Source organism: Aulonocara stuartgranti (assembly GCF_965226115.1).
Source record: "Aulonocara stuartgranti genome assembly, chromosome: 7".
NCBI lineage: Eukaryota > Metazoa > Chordata > Actinopteri > Cichliformes > Cichlidae > Aulonocara > Aulonocara stuartgranti.
Window position 1 is genome coordinate 27,236,644 of NC_138945.1, and position 20,253 is coordinate 27,256,896.

At 39.2% G+C, this 20,253-nt stretch overlaps 1 protein-coding gene across 1 annotated transcript in view; it reads right to left on the reverse strand.

The window, feature by feature from the left end:
- The window catches only part of trabd2a (TraB domain containing 2A), a 62,030-nt gene extending 44,944 nt beyond the window's left edge, over positions 1–17,086 (reverse strand). Inside the window, exons 1-2 of the mRNA XM_082542415.1 lie at positions 16,363–17,086; positions 14,477–15,037 (exon numbers count right to left, since the gene is read on the reverse strand). Of these exons, the coding sequence (XP_082398541.1) occupies positions 14,477–15,037; positions 16,363–16,467 (666 nt within the window). The 5' untranslated portion in view covers positions 16,468–17,086. The remainder of the gene's footprint in view (positions 1–14,476; positions 15,038–16,362) is intronic.
- Between the last annotated feature and the right edge of the window lie 3,167 nt (positions 17,087–20,253).

The following is a 20,253-nucleotide window of genomic DNA, read 5'->3' on the forward strand; positions in this document are numbered from 1 at the left end:
AAGGCTATCTGATTACCTTTGCAGGTCCTGATTAGCTGTGGAGCATGTGTAGCTCGGTGTCTCTTTGCCAGCTCATGTCAGATATTCGTGTAAGTGATCACAACTGTCTAATCAACCATGGTTACCATGCCTAATTCTATAAAGAGTTAAATTAGAGTGTTTAATTATGCCCACACAAAGAAGTAAGTGCCAGATCTGAATCATGTGAAGGCTACCCACATGGCAATTTTTGTCAATACAAAGTTATAAAAGGAGGAGAAAATGTGGGCAAGGTTTTGTGGAGCAATTTTAGTCTGACAGTGGAACACTGATAATAAGCTAAGCTACAGAGTAACTTTTTTGGGCCTCTCCAGCTCATGCTAACCTTAAAAACCAGCACTATGAAGATGATTCTAATTGTCAAAGGCTACCTTAAACGATGACTGGTTCCTTCGTCATACACACATTGTAGCTAATCTTAAATTAATGAATGAATAAAGTTATTACCAGAATTCTCAGCAGAATACAGCAAAAAGATCATTTCAAAAGCATCTTCCTCATTTCGCTGCATTTGCAGCATGTGTAAGGTCCTGGCCTCCACTCCCAACATGACAGCTATTCGTCATTTACAAAACATTTCACTTTTTCAGCTAATTTGGAGAAATTGCCATGCAGCAAAAAATACCTCAGAAGCATCTAATAGTGGGTCGAGCTGTGTTTTCTGAAACTGAACACAGCCTGGCAAGTGACACGTTAGTAATGGCACGTAATGGTCAAAAAGCAGCTTTGCAATGTATTTAAGAAATCATCACCTAGCTGGGGGGGGGGGAGAAATCTAGTGGATGCTCAAGGCAGCTATTCATTACAGACCTGCTGTGAATGAGGTGTGTAACAGCACTGAGACAGTTCAAAACATCTGTGCAGAACTCTCACAAAGTGTGCTGTGTGGCACTCACCTGTGAAACTTCACCGAAACCCCAAAAATGTGGACTGGAGCCAGAAGGACACAAGTGCATTTATGGTCATTTATCTCTTTTAAAAGTTTATTCAAACACATTAAGTATTATCAGAATCATTTACCTGCTTCATTTAATGGTCAATAACATCATTGTATTTTACAGACTGAAGCCGAAGCCAAAAAAAAAAAAATCTTAACTGGAAATACGTGCTACAAATGTTTAATCAACTTTTTTCGAAGTATGAGAAAGCTGACCTCAAAGCAAACATATGAAAATATAATTATCTGACATTCCTTCAAATTAAAAATGATAAATATATTATTTTCCTAATTTTAAAAAATGTCCTTTAGAAAAAAAAACCTTTTGACAAGTTCCAGGTGACACAGAAACTATTAATCCTCTGTGTGGGAGCTTGCGGACAGCTTTGGCCTTGTATCACTCGGCTGAAGTCCAGCCAGGTTTGGCTCACTTCGACAGGCAGTGGAGTAACTGGATTTAATCCAGACCAGCCACAAACCTCAGCAGCACACAGAAAGCATAAACTTACCAGGCAGAATTTATGAGAAATCATGTCATACGGCGAAAGGTTAATTTAAAAAGCATCTCCATGTTTTTTTCAGCATTCAGTGATGATCCAGCTTGATAATACCTCCTTGAAAGGTGTTCCACTGTTTTCTCTAGGTCAGAGACCGCGGACACAACGGAAATTATTTCACAATCTTGTTGTTGAAGACAGAGGCCAGGTCTGTGACCACTTGCATTTAGTTGCCATCTTCAAAGCAGCTTTGGTGCACCAAGATAGCAATTAAGAATTGTTAAGATGGGGCCAGTCTGTTATTAGTCTGCTGTAAGTTTGCGATTGAATGGGTCAGGTTGGCAATAGGGTTTGTTTGTGATGAAACAGCGATTAACTACCAGCAAAAACTGCAAATCTGTTGCACATCTACACACACAGAAATCCACATGAACTACTTGCATTCAGAGGCTACTTAGAACCTCACACATTTGAAACTGAAATCCAGATTTTCCACCACAAATAGTGATGTGATTCAAATTCAGGCGGTCAGCAACCTTGCTTTTATATAGTAAAATAACCAGAATACAACCAATGAAGACTGACTTAGATCAACTGCAGTGTGTTTGCAATATTTCTTTGTTCACGAATTGTCACTTTTCCAAAATTGCTAGCAAATCTTTGCCAATCTGTCTGCAGTCACAGTCGCACCGTGACTGTTTGGAGACACGTTACCTCGCACAATCACCTTGGTTGACTAACGTTTGAGGGAGTTATACCCGCACGCTTGCCTCGGACACTGAGGCACTGATTTTTCCTAGTCGCAAGGCAGTTGTGGACTTTTACTCTAGTGTGACTGAGCCATTAGCGATATTACAGCAATTTAGCTATCAAGTAATCCTGATCAATGGCTTCATCAGTCATGGGAAAACAAACAGGATAAAATTTACCAGAGTCAAGACTGAACCATGAGAAGCAACCTTTTATTTTTTTTTAACAAATCCTTTATCATGACACTTTTACTTCTAAACTGTTTTTACTTAGCTTGTATCTCTTTTGCAACACACAGAAATAAATTACACTAAAACAAGCATGTATGGGATTTCTTACTTTTCATCAGTCACATGCTAATTTAATGCTAATTGGTCACGACTTAGTATAAACAACAAACCCGGGGCCTCAACCACATACAGCCCGCAAAAATGTTAACTTACACTACAATAGAGGGATTGATGGGCACCAAACAAATTGAAATTAGTGTCGTAACGACTCCCGCAGCTCTTACATGTAACCTACATTAGCTTTAGTTAAGCGAAGGCCTTAGTATGTGAGGGTTAAGTTCATTTGCAGATGCTGAGCTTTTCTTACTTAAATGAAGGCGGCGGTTCACTGTGAAACAACAAAATCCATGTTTCTTTGTGAGCTGTTTACTTTCAGTAAGGTTTCATAATCAGATGTTGGAACAGTGGATGGAAAACTGCCTATTAAAATAAGCAGTTTCAGAGATATCTTTCTGTTCATCTGAGTTATTTTTACATGTCCCAATTCAGTTATTATACATTAATCCTTGAAAAAGATCAGGTCAGCGATGAATTATTTCTAATGAAGTGTGTTTAACTTGTGTTACCCTGGATCAGGATTAGTGACTTGCATTTATTTGACATAAGTGGCAGCTATTATGTGCAGTTTTACATGTTTTCTTTAAGAGCTTATGTTTTCTAAAGCTTTGAGTGTAAGTGTTATGTTTTAATTTGGAGCATCCATGTATGAATGCAGTGTAATGTTGTCTGGAACCTGCAGAAACTTTCATGACTTAGCGTTAAGTCAGAAAGACAAGCTATTAAATCCCTAACTGAGCAGCAGAAGCTTGTGTTACACAACCAGGAAAAGCCTGCGGCAGTCTCAAAAAGTCAAACTCCGCTCGGCGGGAGTGTATTACTGTATATACTTTCAGGAATCAAAGCTCTTTTTCTTGGCACGCAGTTGGCACCATCCAGCTGAATCTCATCCACTTTGAAGCAAATATACTCAAAAAATAAAACTATGCAAATGGGTGGACTTACACAGGACAGGAAAATGGAATTTGTAACGTTTTTCTAGCTCGGTATGACGCCGGTTTTCTAATGATTCTTTTAAAAAGGTGTGCAGTGATCACACAAAGAATATCCTGACAACAAGAGAAATAAAAGAAATTCTCTCTAATATCTCCTCAAATATTTGAGACGTTACACGTGTAAACTTTAAAGCGAAGAAGGGAGCGCTGTAATATGAACATGAATATTTGCAATCACCAAAGCGAATGGCACCACATTCAACTCCTCAACCACCAGGAGAAAAACAAAATCTCTGGTGTTTTATTCTTTTCTTTTTTTTTCTTTTTTTGCTGTTAAAATGAAAGCAGCCAATACAAACTACATATCAAGAGTCGATACAGACTGCTGATTTTTGATTTGTATTCTTTTCTGACTTGTTGCCAGGCTTCAGTTTCTATCTGTAAAGTGATTTGGGAGTAACAGTTGCCGCTTCTTTGTCTCTGGTGTCATGTATCGAGACAGATTGACAGATAATGTCTGAGGAAATGCCAGACATCTAATACGGGACTGTTTGGTCAACAGTGGGGAGGAAATCAAGCACCGCCATTTGACATGAAACCGAGGAAAGAAGCTGTAAGGGCATGTTCAAAGTTCAACCATAGAGCTGTATATGCACATAAACATGCACTTACGCATACACACAGATACAAACCATCATTCATATCCAACTCCTGCAAACAAGCACAGAAGTGCACATGTGCATGTAAATATTCACGTGCACATGCAAGCAATAATAAACGGATACAAGCAATTATATGAAAAAATATACACTGGACAAACACGCCCCAAGCTGTAATTAAACATGTGCAGTTTACTCCCTGTGATCAAAGTAGAGTGAAGCAAGATAATAAATTATTTTATAAACAATTTAGAGACGAAATGCTCGAGTTAATGCTGGGCATAAGAATACAAATGACTTTCTGCAATATGAATGAGATCATGCAGCTGCACTGCAACACCTGGGCAACAGGTTGCATGTAAATAAATGTTTTTCACTAGATCGTGTCCTCCTGCGCTCAGTCCATATCTGCTTTGTTGGCTTTTTGAAAATTGCACTGCATGTTTGCCTTTAATATTTCAAACAGTGATGTTTCGTTGCCAAAACCGTTTTAGCAAGTTATTTTAAAAATATGCACGATTCATCATTTCTCCAAAATAACAAATTAATATTCTTTAAGCCAAGACAATTATTTGGCAGAGCATTTAACTTCGACTTCAAGAGTACCGTAATGAGCCTAATAAATTCAAGTGCAGGTTAAAATGTTAAAATGCTGTTCTTTTCCCTTTATTTTGACTGCAGCCATAAGAGCACACACAGACATTTTTCTCGTCACATGCTCACTGCTATGACTTTTCAGTTGGACAAATGAGCTCTAATCAGATTTGCTCCTGTGTATTACTGTGTAATACTGTCATTATGACTCCATATGTTCTCTGTTTCTCAAACGAAAGAATTTTTGTTTTCCCAGCCAAAACCAATACCACTGCCCTGCCCGCAGTGATGATGATTCACTGATTCCGTGACCAACAATTACCTGCAGTGTAGCAATAGTTTTGAATTTTGCATTTTGATAAAGAGCTAAATTATTTTAACTTAATTTATCTAATTAAAAAAAGATTTATCTATAATCTTACCCCACAACATGTTTGAACAAAAACTCATAGGCAGGTCTCGTCCCATAGTAGAAGCTACTAAACAGCCTGGATGCCAGGCTACATAAAAATAGTTAACTTAAGTTGCCAGCCTTAAGCTAATTCTGGTACAATGCATGGTTCCTTTTCAAATAAAACCATTTTAATTTGGTAGCACGGTGGCACGGTGGTTAGCACTGTTGCCGCACAGCAAGAAGGTCCTGAGTTCAATTCCAACATCAGTCCAGGGTCTTTCTGTGTGGAGTTTGCATGTTCTCCCCGTGTTTGCGTGGGTTCCCTCCGGGTACTCCGGCTTCCTCCCACCGTCCAAAGACATGCAGCTTGAGGGGATAGGTTAATTGGATAATCCAAATTGCCACTAGGTGTGAATGTGCGAGTGAATGTGAGTGCGAATGGTTGTCTGTCCCTGTGTGTTGGCCCTGCGACAAACTGGCGACCTGTCCAGGGTGTACCCTGCCTCTCGCCCTATGACAGCTGGGATAGGCTCCAGCACCCCCCGCGACCCTGAAAAGGATAAGCGGAAGCGAATGGATGGATGGAACATTTGAATCATTAGTGGCCTAGAATATGCTAGTCAGTAAATCCCTGAGAAATACATTTCTTTGCTTTCCGGTTGAGAGTTAGACAAACTGTTACGAATGCGCTCATATCTGTGCAGTTAATCTGAACCATGGAGGAAGTGTGGCTTCATGCATAAGTGACAAAGTCTTGTGCAGAGCAGCACACTGAAAGCTGAGAAATTACCAAAACAATTAACATTTATATTGTTTATTGCTTACAATAGATTCGGTTTTGACAGGCAAGCTCCTCCCATGGGCATTAATACTTTTTTTGTTCATGTAGTTGTTCTTTAGTATTATGTTCCTGTAACAGCACACTTCTGTTACCATATCTCCTTTTGATGCTCTTACATAAATGTAGAATTGTATTTAAAGTTCAAACAGTTTTGTAGAGATTTAAAAAAAAAAGAGGATGCAATGGGTACGTTAGTGCAGTAAGAAGCCTTTTTGAATTTGAGGCCAGAAACAGTTGCAATTCATTTTCACACGTGAACCTCAGATATTCTTGGGTGAATCAGGTTGGGACACTGTCTAAAGTTGCACTTTCTCAAATGTAGCACACTGCTGTCAATGGTCTGAAACGGTTACATTCTCACTACAAGACATACTCTGGTTTTTTTTCTTAGGTGAGGGCACAGCCGGGTTAAAGTATGCAGGAGGCAGGACACTTGACACCAACTCGCTCACTGTGAACTCACCTGACAGTGACCTGTGCTATTCTCAAGTGGACTCGATTGAACAGCACAGAAACTTTGTAAGGAGACAGCAGGTTAAAGACGGCCTCATATCCGATCTACATTTGCTTTTCGTGTGCACCTCCACAGGGTGATGGCTCAAAAAGTTCAGGGCTGATGTGCATGTGTGAAAACAGCTTGGATTACAGACATGCAGGAAGATATGATAATTAGGTTAAAATCACTAGTGCTATTGAGCCTTGTCCGTGTTGAATTTCACATCAGGCAGAAGTTGTGTTTGGCTTTCCTTAGTAAAATATCTCTCTAATATCTTATGCTTCTCCTCAGGCAAAAAAGACGAGCCTAAAAAGAGGGAAGAGAGGCGAACTGAAAGTCTAATGAGAACTGAACTGCTCCATCGAAAGAGAAAACAGCTTCATTCTGAGTCTGTGATGTTATAAATGTGGGTTTTGTTCAGATATCATGAGGCCTCGACTTATGAAACCTTGCACATCCAGAGCTCAGTGGCTCGTCAGTTCTTGTGAAAAGAAAATACCACAAATGGAGTTTCAAGGTTGTCAAACAGAGGTAACGTCATGATACCTTTAATGAAGATGGAGTCACGCCTTCCTTCCCTAATGGCTCTTCTACTGATCTCAGTCTGCATCTCAGCTCTCTCTGTTCTCCTGGTCATGAATGAACCAAATGGGCTCAAAAAATTCTTTCTCTGTTCTCCTAGACGTACACTGAGACCCGCATTCATCACCTCTCCATGCACCATTACACCCAATGATGGAAGCAAAGAAACAACACTTTCATTAGCAGGTCCGCTCCACTGAGGTGTGGAATGTCTTGTGGGTATCCAGCATCAGTGACAGAGAAAGCCAGCCTTCATGCAGCTATTGTTGTCCTCAACAAGCTCACTTAGTGTAATGGGCAAGGCTGAGCTCGCTCTTCAAAAGACTAGGGGCACCACGCAAGAATAAGAGCAGTCATGCTTAGCCAGATTAGAGATGCGACAAAAGAAAGCATAATAAGTTGTGGCATGAAAATAATGACCTAAATGTGCTTAATTTATATTGACAAGCAAAAAAAAGCCGCATCTTGTCTTTTTTATGTAAAAAAGTTGCACCGGGTACCAATATTCTAGGGTATCAACAAATTGCCTGCCTTTAAGATCCATGAATCCAGTAATTTTTCTAAATTTCCTAAGCCATCGGTCCAAGAAGCATTCCTGCTGCATGCAGTAGTTCAACATCTAAACTTTTTCAAAATTCATATACTTTAGAACTCAAATTTCCTTGCTTGATGCAATTACTTTATCTCTTTGTGAATGTCTCAAGTACAAAACCACAGAAACCTTTCAGGGAAAGATTTGTTCAAAATGTACAGCATTATCTTTATATGTAAATGACTGCATTATGTCATTTGCATTCCCCTCTGTGAATTTATCTGTTTGGATATATTCAGAGAAGGCAGGAAGCTGGCTCATTAGCTGATTATGGAAAGAGTTGAGATTATGAAAACTAAATGACAGTGAGATGATTGTGTAATTCTTTCCTTCTTTTTCTTTCATTTCTTAGAACAAATACCAAGCCTTCAAAACCCATTAAAAGATGTACTTTGGATGTCCAATTATACATGATTGCAAAACCTATTTGTCTTAAACTTCTTCAAGGTTTTGGTAAAATTCCTGAAGGGCAACCATGATTTTCCAGTGCGAAAGTCAGAAATAAAGCTAGTGGTGCAGTCATCCAATCAGCTGTGGAAAGGTTTTGTGTTGATTTTTCACAAAAGAAGAGAATGTCTACATCAACTGTGGCTTTGAAAATCAATTTTACTTCAAATGCATACTCATCTGAGTTGTTGGAAGTGAACAGGCCTACATGCTGGTTTGTCCTTAACAAAGGCACGAGGAGAGAACTTTTCACTGTTTCAGTACATTAAATATTTTTATTTTCCATGCCAGAGCCAAATAGCCAGTGAAAACATTACAGAGACTATTACAAACCATAAATGTGCTTCTCTATTTGCAGCCTGATTAAACATCTCTGTCAAGACTGGTGGCTGAGGCGGCAGTATTGTTTCACCAAGCGTGTATCTCACTCATCACACTCTATCTGGACATCTTACAGTTGAGTTGAGCTAAAAGGCTTTAAATGGAATTGCCCTTTTCAACTACAAGGCAGAACTGTGAAAAAAGGTATAAAGCAGGCTGCTTTAAGCCAGCGGGGTGAAGGCGTCAGTCGAGCTGCTGGTGATTAGACTGAAACTGAGTGTGGAAATTACGGAGTGCCAAGCTGTGTGTTGTTTTGATAGGATCAGGACAGGGGTTGTTTTCAGGACACTACAATCCATTGTTGAGCCTTCTGGAGGTTTTGTGGACCTAATTAAATGGAAGCTGCGATGATGGAAGGTTTAATCACTTTACAGGTCTGTTGACAAACCCAATTTCAGCCACCCGCAACCTTTCTCTGATATTAATAATGTCTAACAACCATGTCTATACAACAAAATAAGCAAAGTATCAATGTCTTTCATAACAGGCCAACTTTGATTCGGGAAATGAATTAGGAGATATGCCACCTCCCGTAAATGATTCTGGGCATTTAAACTTCTTTGCAAATGTTGGTGATAATGTCAGGTGCATACACCAAATCACCATTTGAGCAGTACAAGCAGTGCAAACTTCAGACAACTAGTTGTTACCAAAATGTCCTTCTGTTTTCTTTATCTTGTGTTAGTTATTTGTTTCATTATTGTGCCAGGGCAACACAGAAATCATCATAGAACATATGAAGTTGTTTAGGTTTTCAGTCCCTTCAAACATTTTATAAAACTGATGTGACGAAACAGATAACAATAGCCGGTTATGCTAGTTATACTCTGACATCAGTCAACAAGACCAACATGGGCCAATACCAGTGGTCATTGGATACAGAGCCTGCCGTAATATCAGTATATCGCCATAACAGAATGCTAGCCTCTGATGGTAATGTAGTACCTAAATAGGGAGCTACTTCAGCAACCTCCAACAAACTAATCCTGCTAAAGGTGGAAAGGGCAAACTTGCTTCACCACTCCCAACACAATCCAACAGTAAATAAAGTAAATGACTCAACTAGCATCCCTGGAACACTTGCTAGTCATGCTCAGTAGACAGAAAAAGGAAATGGTGGATGGAAATTACTGATGCTGTTACATGATGGAAAAGGTGGGATTTAGCCAACTAGTTAAAATGATCAACCCAAGACACAAAATTACAGCAATTCTCTCCGTGATTGATAAATTCAGTACTTTCGCAGGCTACAAGATTAACTGGGGAAAAAGCGAAATACTGCCCATTAAATTAGAGAATAAACAATGGCTTACATCTCTCCCATTTAAAATATCCTATGAAAAAATTACTTACTTGGGCATTACAATACCAAAAAAATACAGCTCCCTAATGAAAGAGAATTTTCTTCCCTTACTGGAGAAACTTAAAAATAACATTCAGTACTGGAGGACACTTCCTATTTCTTTAATAGGGAGAGTGAATTCAATAAGAATGGTATTCCTCCCGCAGTATTTGTATCTGGTTCAAAACATCCCAATTTTCTTGCCCAAATCTTTTTTTAAAAAGATGGATGCCATCATTATGCCATTTATATGGAATTACAAAACACATAGAATAAAAAAAGACCACCTATGCAAACATAGATCCCTTGGTGGACTTACATTACCTAACTTTATGTACTACTACTGGGCATCAAATTTAAGAATAATTTCCCTTCTATTGGATGACACAGCAATACTCCCTAACGGCTTACAGATGGAGCGGGAGGATTGCCTTCCTTACTGTGTTGGTGGAATACTACTCTCTCCTATTCTTTTGACAAACTCATATTACAATTCGAATCCAGTGATTTATAATACCGTACAAATTTGGAGACAAATAATTAAGCACTTCAAATTGAAAAAACTATCAATGTGTACATCTATTACAGCTAACCCCTCTTTCCTTCCATCATGTGTAGACGGAGCTTTCAATATATGGCAGGAATTGGGAATTTGTAAATTAAAAGATTTATACCTAAATGATACTTTTATGTCATTCCAACATTTAAAAGATAGATTTGGATTGCCTCACAGTCATTTTTTTAGATATCTTCAATTAAGAGACTATATCCGTACATACCTGCCACAATTTGAAAACATATCGTCCGATCCTTTGGACAGATGTCTTAGTGATGGAAGGGGGTTTGAACAGAGAATTTCATTATTTTATAATTCAATACAGGAGATGAGTATACCTTCAACTACTTCAATCAAAGAGGAGTGGGAAAAAGATTTTGGGACTCTCCTATCAGAAGATTTCTGGCAGGAGGCCTTACACAACATAAATACGCCTTTTATTAATTCCCGTCACTGTTTAATTCAGTACAAAATTATACATAGACTACACTATTCAAGGGAAAAACTTCACAAAATGTATCCAGAGTGTTCCCCCCTCTGTGAAAAATGCAAGATACACTATGGAAATCTGTTACATTGTTTTGCACTATGTCCAAGGCTTCAGGGTTTTTGGTATGATATTTTTACTTATATGTCTAATATTTTTAAAAGTAAGATTGAACCAAATCCGACAGTAATCATCTTTGGGATTTCCAACGAAACACAAAATTTACAACACTCTCAAAAAAGGTTTATGGCATATGCTTTGATTATTGCAAAGAAATTGATCCTGCAGCTTTGGAAAGGCAATGAGACTCCTGTATTAAAAATGTGGCTTACTGAACTTATAAACACTCTTCACCTTGAAAAAATAAGATATAGTATGAATGACAATGTAAAAGATTTTGAATTAATCTGGCACCCTTTACTTATATACCTTGGGAAAATATAAAACTTTGTTTACTTGTTTCTCTTCCCTTTTGCCGACAGCCGGGGTATTGGGACCCCTTATGGGTGACTGCGGGGTTTTTTGTTTTTTTTTTTGTTTGTTTTTTTTTTGTTTTTTTTTTGTTTGTTGTTGTTGGTGTTGTTTAATTATTTGCCTTGTTAGTTTAGAGAAAAAAAGGAGCATAAGCTATGTTATGTCAATTTGTAAAAACTACAATCATGATACTTGCTCTCAATAAAAAATATTTGAAACAAGACACAAAATTACAGGTTAGAAAATATTTTTGAATTTCTGCTTTATTACTACTTTATTACATAAAAATATTACATAGCTCCTGAAGGGTTTGAAGATTCCGTTATTTTAATTGCTGTTAAACAAAAGTGTTAAGCAGTTATGTTTCTAGTTTTATGCTTACATTTGTTTTATGTTACATCACTTTATATAATGCTTTGTCACAACTGCTACATTATAATGGGCTCAACTTTGTTCTGAATTGGGCTCCTCTCAGTTTTGCTGTTGTTCAAGGTCGTGGTAAGTAGGGGTGCTGCAGCACCCCCTGCCAAGTGCCAAAAAAACCTAGGTAAATGTGTTAAAAACCTTTATAGTGGCAAGAGTGTTCCTGTTATCAGCTGTCTAAGAAATGTGTGATAGGAAGTTGTAATATATTAAAAATGCCAAGTAATGATGTTTTTTTCTTTTCTTTAAACATCACCAGCTATCATGGTCAAATGACTTTACATAGTAGCCACTAATAGTTAAAACATGGTGCATTTTTTTAAATGACAGTAATATCAAAACACTTGTTTTGTTATCAGCTAGCTTATAAAAGAGCACAGCAAAAGACCAGCATATTATAGAGCATCATCCCCCTGATGACTCTCAGAACTGTTCCTGTTGGCCTCACCAGAGTGATTATTCTCCAGTGACGCCATGGTTACTGTTCAATGCATTACAGATGAAAGTCACAGACCTGTTGCTGATGAATGCCTTCAAAGACATTTTGAAAACTTGGGACAATTTCTTCTGTAGAACTCGTGAAGAAATTCATTGCCTAAACCTCGGAGCACCTTTGGAGTATTATATTTGTGCACGCAGATGAAAGTAACCCTTTGGCCTATTATAAGCTGCTGCAGTTTAATATTGTTATTAGGCAGTGATTTTACAGTCCTACATTTGCTGCAGAAGGGCATTTGACCATATTGTATGCTGTGCAAATCTGGCTTTGGGGCGAGTATTATATGCTAAATCTGATAGGTTCTAGTCAGCAGTGTGCAAACAGGCCTGTTGTATGTCCCGACTGCTGTATCTTTAGAGACTAAACAGCTGCAATACCTGAATCCTCTTTAATGTTTTTATAATGGATTGGCTCACCTGTGTTTGTGCCTGATGTGTGCGCCCAGAAGTTTAATTATTGTAGTGCCTGAGTTAAGATATTGTAAATAACTGTGTCTCGTCTATGCGGAACAGTTGAGTTAAGTTTGGCTGTTTATTCTTGCCTGCTGTGTGCAGTGGGAACTATTAGTTGCTACGCTGACAGACTTTTTAGAGTTCAGCTAAAGCTGCTGGGAGCTTGTAGCAGTAGGTTCTCACTTCAAATTACATAGCTTGTAATCAGTGACAACAACGAATTGAAAATGGAAATTTTGGTAGCAGAAATCAATGTCACTGGCTGCAAGCTGCAATAACAAATAAAACATATTTTTTCTAAAGTGTCATAAATATCATTATTGCAGATTTCCTGGAAATATCGAAACTATATTAATATATCCACTGGCCATTGGATATTTTGTCTAATTACGAAAAAAGCATGCTTTCTAGAAAGGGGTTAGCAATTAGCTGATACTCCTGTAGTTCTTATTTATTAGAGGACTCTAATCAAAAACACTCACAGTTATTCAAAGCCATTCTTAAATCAGTCTTAGATGTTTAGAGCACAAGCTAATCATCTTACCTCAGTGAGAGGGAAAAAATGCTTTCACAGTAACTGTCATCTATCACTCACACGCCATGTGTTTATTAAGATGTAAGCACTGCCATGGGGAAAAAAGATTTCTATTAAACTGCCTACACCAACAAGTAAAAAAGCATAATTCATTTTACATATGACTGATTATATGTGCTGTGAGATTATTAAAACCCTTGTTTCCATCTCTAGAGAATGCTTATATAAGTGGTGTTGGGTGGTTTGAGTTGAGACTTATGGTGGCCAACAGGGCGTCCTTTAAAATAACAACAATTTAAGCTTCTGGGTGTTAGGCTAAATGGTGTAATCCCTCTAACTCCCGGCCAGCATTGGCAGAAATTCCACAGTAATATGCGACATGATTTCATAGTGGCTGCTGTCTTTGAGACATGTTTGTAATGCTGAAAGGGTCACCGAGGGGCACAGACAGATAAACAGAAAGGCTGTGAGAGAGGTTTGAGGAACAAGGTTCCCTTTTTTCTGATGATTTCAGACTTGAGTTATTAGAATCCATTTTTTCTTAATAACAAAAGGATGTAAAAAACAAGCGCTTGGATGTTTATACAGCTGATTACTCACACCACACCTTTCTCCACATAAGCTATGGGAAAAGAGGGAAAGGGACAGTCTCAATCATTTATATTACACATACTAGTGTCTTATGCTGATGTATTTTACAATATATGAGAGTGTTGGGGGGGGAGGTTGATGTTTATTGAAACAAGCAAGCCTGATGCATGAAGGCTGAAGCCTGAACCCACCAGCTGCTTCATGTAACATCACATCATTTGGCATCATCAGCATGAGATGGATGTTGTTCAGACTCGAAAAGACATAATCGCGTTCAGATAAAGCACACATCTTAAAATAATGTTTATCTTAAAAGTCCAATCAGTTGATCACTCCTCTGTGGAAGTTATTAGAAACTTATGTGCTGCTACACATTAAATGTTGACTATGGAGATAATTATAGCCCAGCGACCTTTTTATGCTTGTGTAAATTGTAACTGTAGGTTTGGGAAATAGCATTGCTTCAATGTGTCCACCTCACTCTCCTCATCATGTGTAATTTATCTGAAACAGTCTCTGCTGTAGGATTACAGCTGTACCACTGTGTTTCTGTTATTTTTGCAATATTGACACTTTCACACAAGCAAAGATGAGACGGTATGAAGAAGTACATCTCTCTAACTAACCTGGGAGAAGTTGAGCCCATTGAGTGGATGGCACTGTTCCTCCACCTTCTCGACAGCTCCTGTTCTCTTCCTCATCCTCTCCGCCTCTTGGGCCAGATACAGGTCCAGCACCGGCACCCCTCTCGTCTTAATGTCTGCCTCGGTTAACGAGTTCACCATCAGCATCACCCAAACGGGTCGCTTCCTCTCCCAGTTCCCAGCGATGGCATTGAAGAGGTAGTCTGCGTAGAGTCCCTTCCCTCTCTGATCCGGGGTCATCCAAGAAGGCATCATGAGCTTTACATACTCAAGGTGTCTTTTAAGCCTCCTGTAAATGTCTCTGGGTAATACGTCCTGCAGGTTCTCACCTTGAGGAAGCAGCTGACAGCTGGTCAGAGCTGAGATGGTGTAAGGGTCTGTTAGGTCCAACTCAAAGTAGACAATATTGCTCTCCTGGAAGGCCTGCTTGGAATTTTCTGGGATAAAGTCCCAAACACGTGTGTAGGGAACATGGATTGTACCGTAGAAATATGAAGGAGGGTCCCGTTTGATCATCCACAGGAAGGAGTTTAGGTCAGTTTGCTGTGGGTACAAGAAAAAAATATTAGCAAAGCTACAATCAAGATAGACAGACCCGTTCATGGGCCCTCTTCCACTTATCCAATTCAGGGTCACAGAAGGTCTGCAGCCTATCCCTAGTGTGATAGGGCGAGAGGCAAGATAGATCCTGAACACGTCGCTAATCACACACGGAGACAGACAAACATTCACAATTTAGAATCATCAATTAACTAAATCCCATGTATGTGTTTGGAGTGCAGGAGGAGGCCAGTGTAGACAGACATGTGGAGAACACGTAAACTCCACACAGTAACCACAAACAAACATAAACTGAGTGGTTCATAATAACGTGCTAAATATTTTACTTTTTATGTTTGTTCGATAGTCCTAAACCACAATCTCATGAAATATAGAAATCCTTAATGTAGGAGAGTCCTGATTGTCTAATTAATTCTAATTGTGAGTTGCTCAAGTAATCAAATTATCACCCAAGCACGTAGCATCTAAACAATAGCAACTCTAAGAAAAGAAAAAAACATAGGAAAACAAGCGAGAAAGAAACAAAGGGGCAAATTTACAGTCTTTCCATTATGTTTACATTACAGCCTGTCTGACACCAACTGCCTCTTTGTCTGTGAGTGGCTGTTTATTAGACAGACCACTAACATGCTGATAATGACTTATTAACAGGCCACTTAGAGCCCAAGTGTCAAATGAACAATACACATGTCAGTGACTGTCAGACTACAGGCTGTTGCCCTGAATGTTTTCCTTCCTGTTGCTGCTGGATCTGACCTCAAATTGGTCTGAGTTACTCTGGGGTATGATGAACGGTGTTACAAGAAGACTACTCGCAAAGAGACTGAAAGGTTATTTTTATGAATGCACACATCTTTTTGTAGATTAGATAAAGATCTACAAATAACACAATCCCAATACACAAAAGGAGTGTTAAAAGAAATAGTTCATTGATTAGCTGACAGAAAATTGTAGGCAATCCACTTCTTTGTAAGATTGTTAGTTTTCAAGTTAAAGCTACATTAGAGATTTGGAAGCTTTTTTTCAGATTTCAAAGATCAGATCATCAATTTATTAATTAAACAAATAATGACGATAAGTGAGTAGTTGCACAAAAAACAAACTGGGCTGATTTTACAAGTTATAAAACCCTCGGAGGGTTTAAGTAAAAAAAAAAACTAAATCCAAGACAGGTCCAGTCTGAGATCAACTATTTTATCTGTTATGCAAAAAGTGCAAAATTAAAAGCAAATGAAAAGACACAAAAAGCAACACTGTTGCAAACTGAAACAGTGTGATCACTCATACACTCTCTTCATACAACTTACTTTCCTGTTCAGCTCGCAGCTGGCGGAGTCCTTCAGCCTCCACTGGTCTGCTCGGACCAACAGTATGAGGCAGGACTGAATGAATGCGCCCAAAGTGCCCCGCATCGTAGCTGTCTCCAAACCGTGCACGGTGGCCTGTGTTTACTCTACCACAAGGTGTTTGCAGCAACTATACCAAAAAAGCATGGACCAAGTCCTATTTCCACAGCTTGGGCTCCGTGCGGTCACGTAAAATGAGATGACAAGTATCCGATAAACCGCCGGACAGAATCATGTTGACTTCAGCCTCCTGGACTCGACGCTGCCGCTTCACGTGTGTCTGAGAGAGAGAGAGAGGCGGTCATAGGAGTCTACACAGGGTCACATCATCCTCTCACTGCTGGTCATGTTGGATCCCCCTCCAACAGACACACACTCCCCTCTCTGTACTCCCTTCTGGCAAGAAAAACTGCGCGAGTTTATCCAAAAGTTGCCTGCAAAAGTTGAAGCAACAGGTCCACGCCGTGCCAGCACCTGAAGCTAAACATCAGAATAAAACTCGGGATTACGTTTTGACCTCTGTTTTCCTGATGTCTGGTTCGGTGAATGTGAGCGTGGTGCACGAAGCTGCACTTGCCAGATAGATATTTAAAAACCCCAAACTTTTGCGCACACTGCTCCGTCTATCCACGGAGACGTGCACTGTTTGTTTCTGCGTCTCTCTTTCTCTCTCTCTGACGTGTGTGAATGAGCACCTACCACCCCACCCCCTCCCCCAGGTTGTCTGCATAAACCCCACCGCCACCACCCTGCTGCAGTCCACCCTTTCCTTTCTCTCTCTCTCTCTCTCGCTTTCTCTCTCACACTCACATACAGTAATCTGATTAAACGTCACCTCGTCGATCACAATTCATATGTCAATGAATTCAGTGTGCATACCTTTACCAGACTTAAATCAAGAGCAATTTATCACCGATATGTGTGATTAACAAAAGCTACACTGATTACAGCATTTATCCCTGATTTCAATTATCGTTAGACTGATGAGGTCTCTTTTTGTCGCCCTAGAGAAGCAGGCCCCAAAGGCATTGTTTTTTTGGGTGCCGCTCGAGATCCCGTGGATAGATTATCATGTTCTAGTCCTTAATGCCTTACAAACAGGAGGCATTCGCATGAGAAAACCTGCCATAACACTGGCTTACATCTGGGACAGACAAGGAAACCGCAGAGCTTCACCTTTTCATGAAAGGCCAGCAGAGACATGCAGCAGCTGAGAAAAGGTCAGTCACCTCGCCCTGAATAAATAAGGACTACCAATATGACATTTTTACTATTCAGGGTCCACGCAGAAAATGTATTTGTAACCTATTTTTATATATTTATTAGGTCGTATTATCATTAGATCCAACACAGCTTTACATTTTCTAATGTTTTAGCAGTTTTTGACTGAATTTCCTAAGTAAGGCCTTGAGGTTTATATCTGCGTCTCGAGGCCGATCTGTGCGCTCTGGCTCGAAACCCCTGGTTCACACGGGGGCAGTGAACACATGTTGATGTTTTCAGACGTCTGAGTAAATACGAAATGGTTTATTGACGCGAGGAACGACCCCGGGGCCCGATTTCTGTCGCTTGCTGTTTGCATACAAATAGAACCGGCTGGAGAGAGAGAAAAGTGTCTTGCATGATAATTGGTTTCAACAGTGCAAGACATTAAGCTCACGGAGTCAAGCTCACCGAATGTAATTGACAGCGTTGACTCGTGCGATTTAAATCCGTTTAAATCATTTAGCAGTGAATGATGATAATCAGATATGTGGCTGCATGTGCATACATTTCCCCTTGGTACACTAATAATCTGCTGTGTTTTTGCATAGCTGTGTGTAAATAAACCAACTTTACCAATATCGGTTAAAGCGCCTCCTAGTGGATAGAGTCGTTTCTGCAAGTTCCAGAACTGGACTGAAGGAGAAAAAGGAAGCAGAGAGGATGGAAGATAGGATGAAGGGTGAGACAACAAATTCAGTCCAGAAAAGTAAAGACAGAAAAGAAGCAGCGGTGTCAGACAGAGTGTTACGTTGAGAAAGAAGCCGGTCCCTCTGAGTTTATTCTGCCCAAAGATAGTTTGGAGATCATTCTCACCATCTTTTTAGAATCCAGAATTGTAAATATAAATTATAACACATGGTTACTCGTGCTATTTTCGATCCATTTCGACTTCACTCATTTCTGAACATTGCTGCATTTGTCTAATGATGTTAGTGACTAACAGGAAACTGTCAATCATGTACATAAACAATCTACTGGAAATGATCTTTATCTTAAGCTAATTTGTCCAATCTGTTGGCAGGACACATTGAGAGAAGCGAAAACAACTTCGAATGTGTGTGTGTGCGTGTGTGTGTGTGTGTGTGTGTGCGTGCACGCATGTGTGTGTTTGATCATTTGTTCTGTGCATCTGTATGAAGATTAAAAGAACATCATCTGTGTGCGACTAAGCACACACCTGTTTTTTATCTGGCAAAGGCTGTTCGATCATCCTCCCCAGCTCAATGTAGCATCACATATGGCATGCCTGGTGTAAGAGCCCTTAACGTGTGCTTTTTATGGTTTTTTATTGCAGCAGAAGTCACAGTTTTAGTACCTCGCTTGGAGCGAGGATCAGAATGAAGTCTGGGGTTCATGACTCCTCAGAGATTAACTAACACGTTGCTAAAAATGTCACGTCAGTGCAAAATACCTTTGCAACTAAAAACCATATGACACACCAGCATGTGGGGAGATTAAACGCACCTAGTTTTATGTTCTTGTGGGTTGAAAAATGTTTTTTTATTGTAATGATATAAGTTAAACCTTACCAGGTGACTTTAAAGATGATTTGGTTTTATGGTCAGATTTTTTGCACAAGTGAACTAAATGTTAAACCAGTAATCCACAGTTTTATTAGTTAAATTAATTTTGAATACTCCAAAAAACACTGACAATATTTTGTTCAAGTTGAGTGCAGTAAGTCTGTTTGAAATCTGGAATGGATTTCAGTGACCTCCTGTCAATACAGATGCAACATTACATCTGTATATTTCCACTTTAAAGTGGCTTTGTTTATGAAGATCAAACAGAACTGGGGTCTTCTGAGAGATCCTGAGCAAACATCCGATTCAGCCTCTTTAGAAAAATCTTCAAAAGCGTCTCACAGTATGGAAATGACCACATATGTTTCATTTTTACAGATGGGGTGGTGAATGCATTTGATCCTGACAGGTGACTCATACAACACTGTTTGGGGGTTTTTGTTTTCTAATGCAACAATATTGCAAAATGAGAAAAGAATATCATATATATATATATATATATATATATATATATATATATATATATATATATATATATATATATATATATATATATATACACACACAGTGGGGCAAAATAGTATTTAGTCAGCCACCGATTGTGCAAGTTCCCCCACCTAAAATGATGACAGAGGTCAGTAATTTGCACCAGAGGTACACTTCAGCTGTGAGAGACAGAATGTGAAAAAAAAATCCATGAATCCACATGGTAGGATTTGTAAAGAATTTATTCGTAAATCAGGGTGGAAAATAAGTATTTGGTCACCTCAAACAAGGAAAATCTCTGGCTCTCACAGACCTGTAACGTCTTCTGTAAGAAGCTTTTCTGTCCCCCACTCATTACCTGTATGAATGGCACCTGTTTGAACTCATCATCTGTATAAAAGACACCTGTCCACAGCCTCAAACAGTCAGACTCCAAACTCCGCCATGGCCAAGACCAAAGAGCTTTCGAAGGACACCAGGAAAAGTATTGTAGACCTGCACCAGACTGGGAAGAGTGAATCTACAATAGGTAAGTAGCTTGGTGTGAAAAAATCAACTGTGGGAGCAATCATCAGAA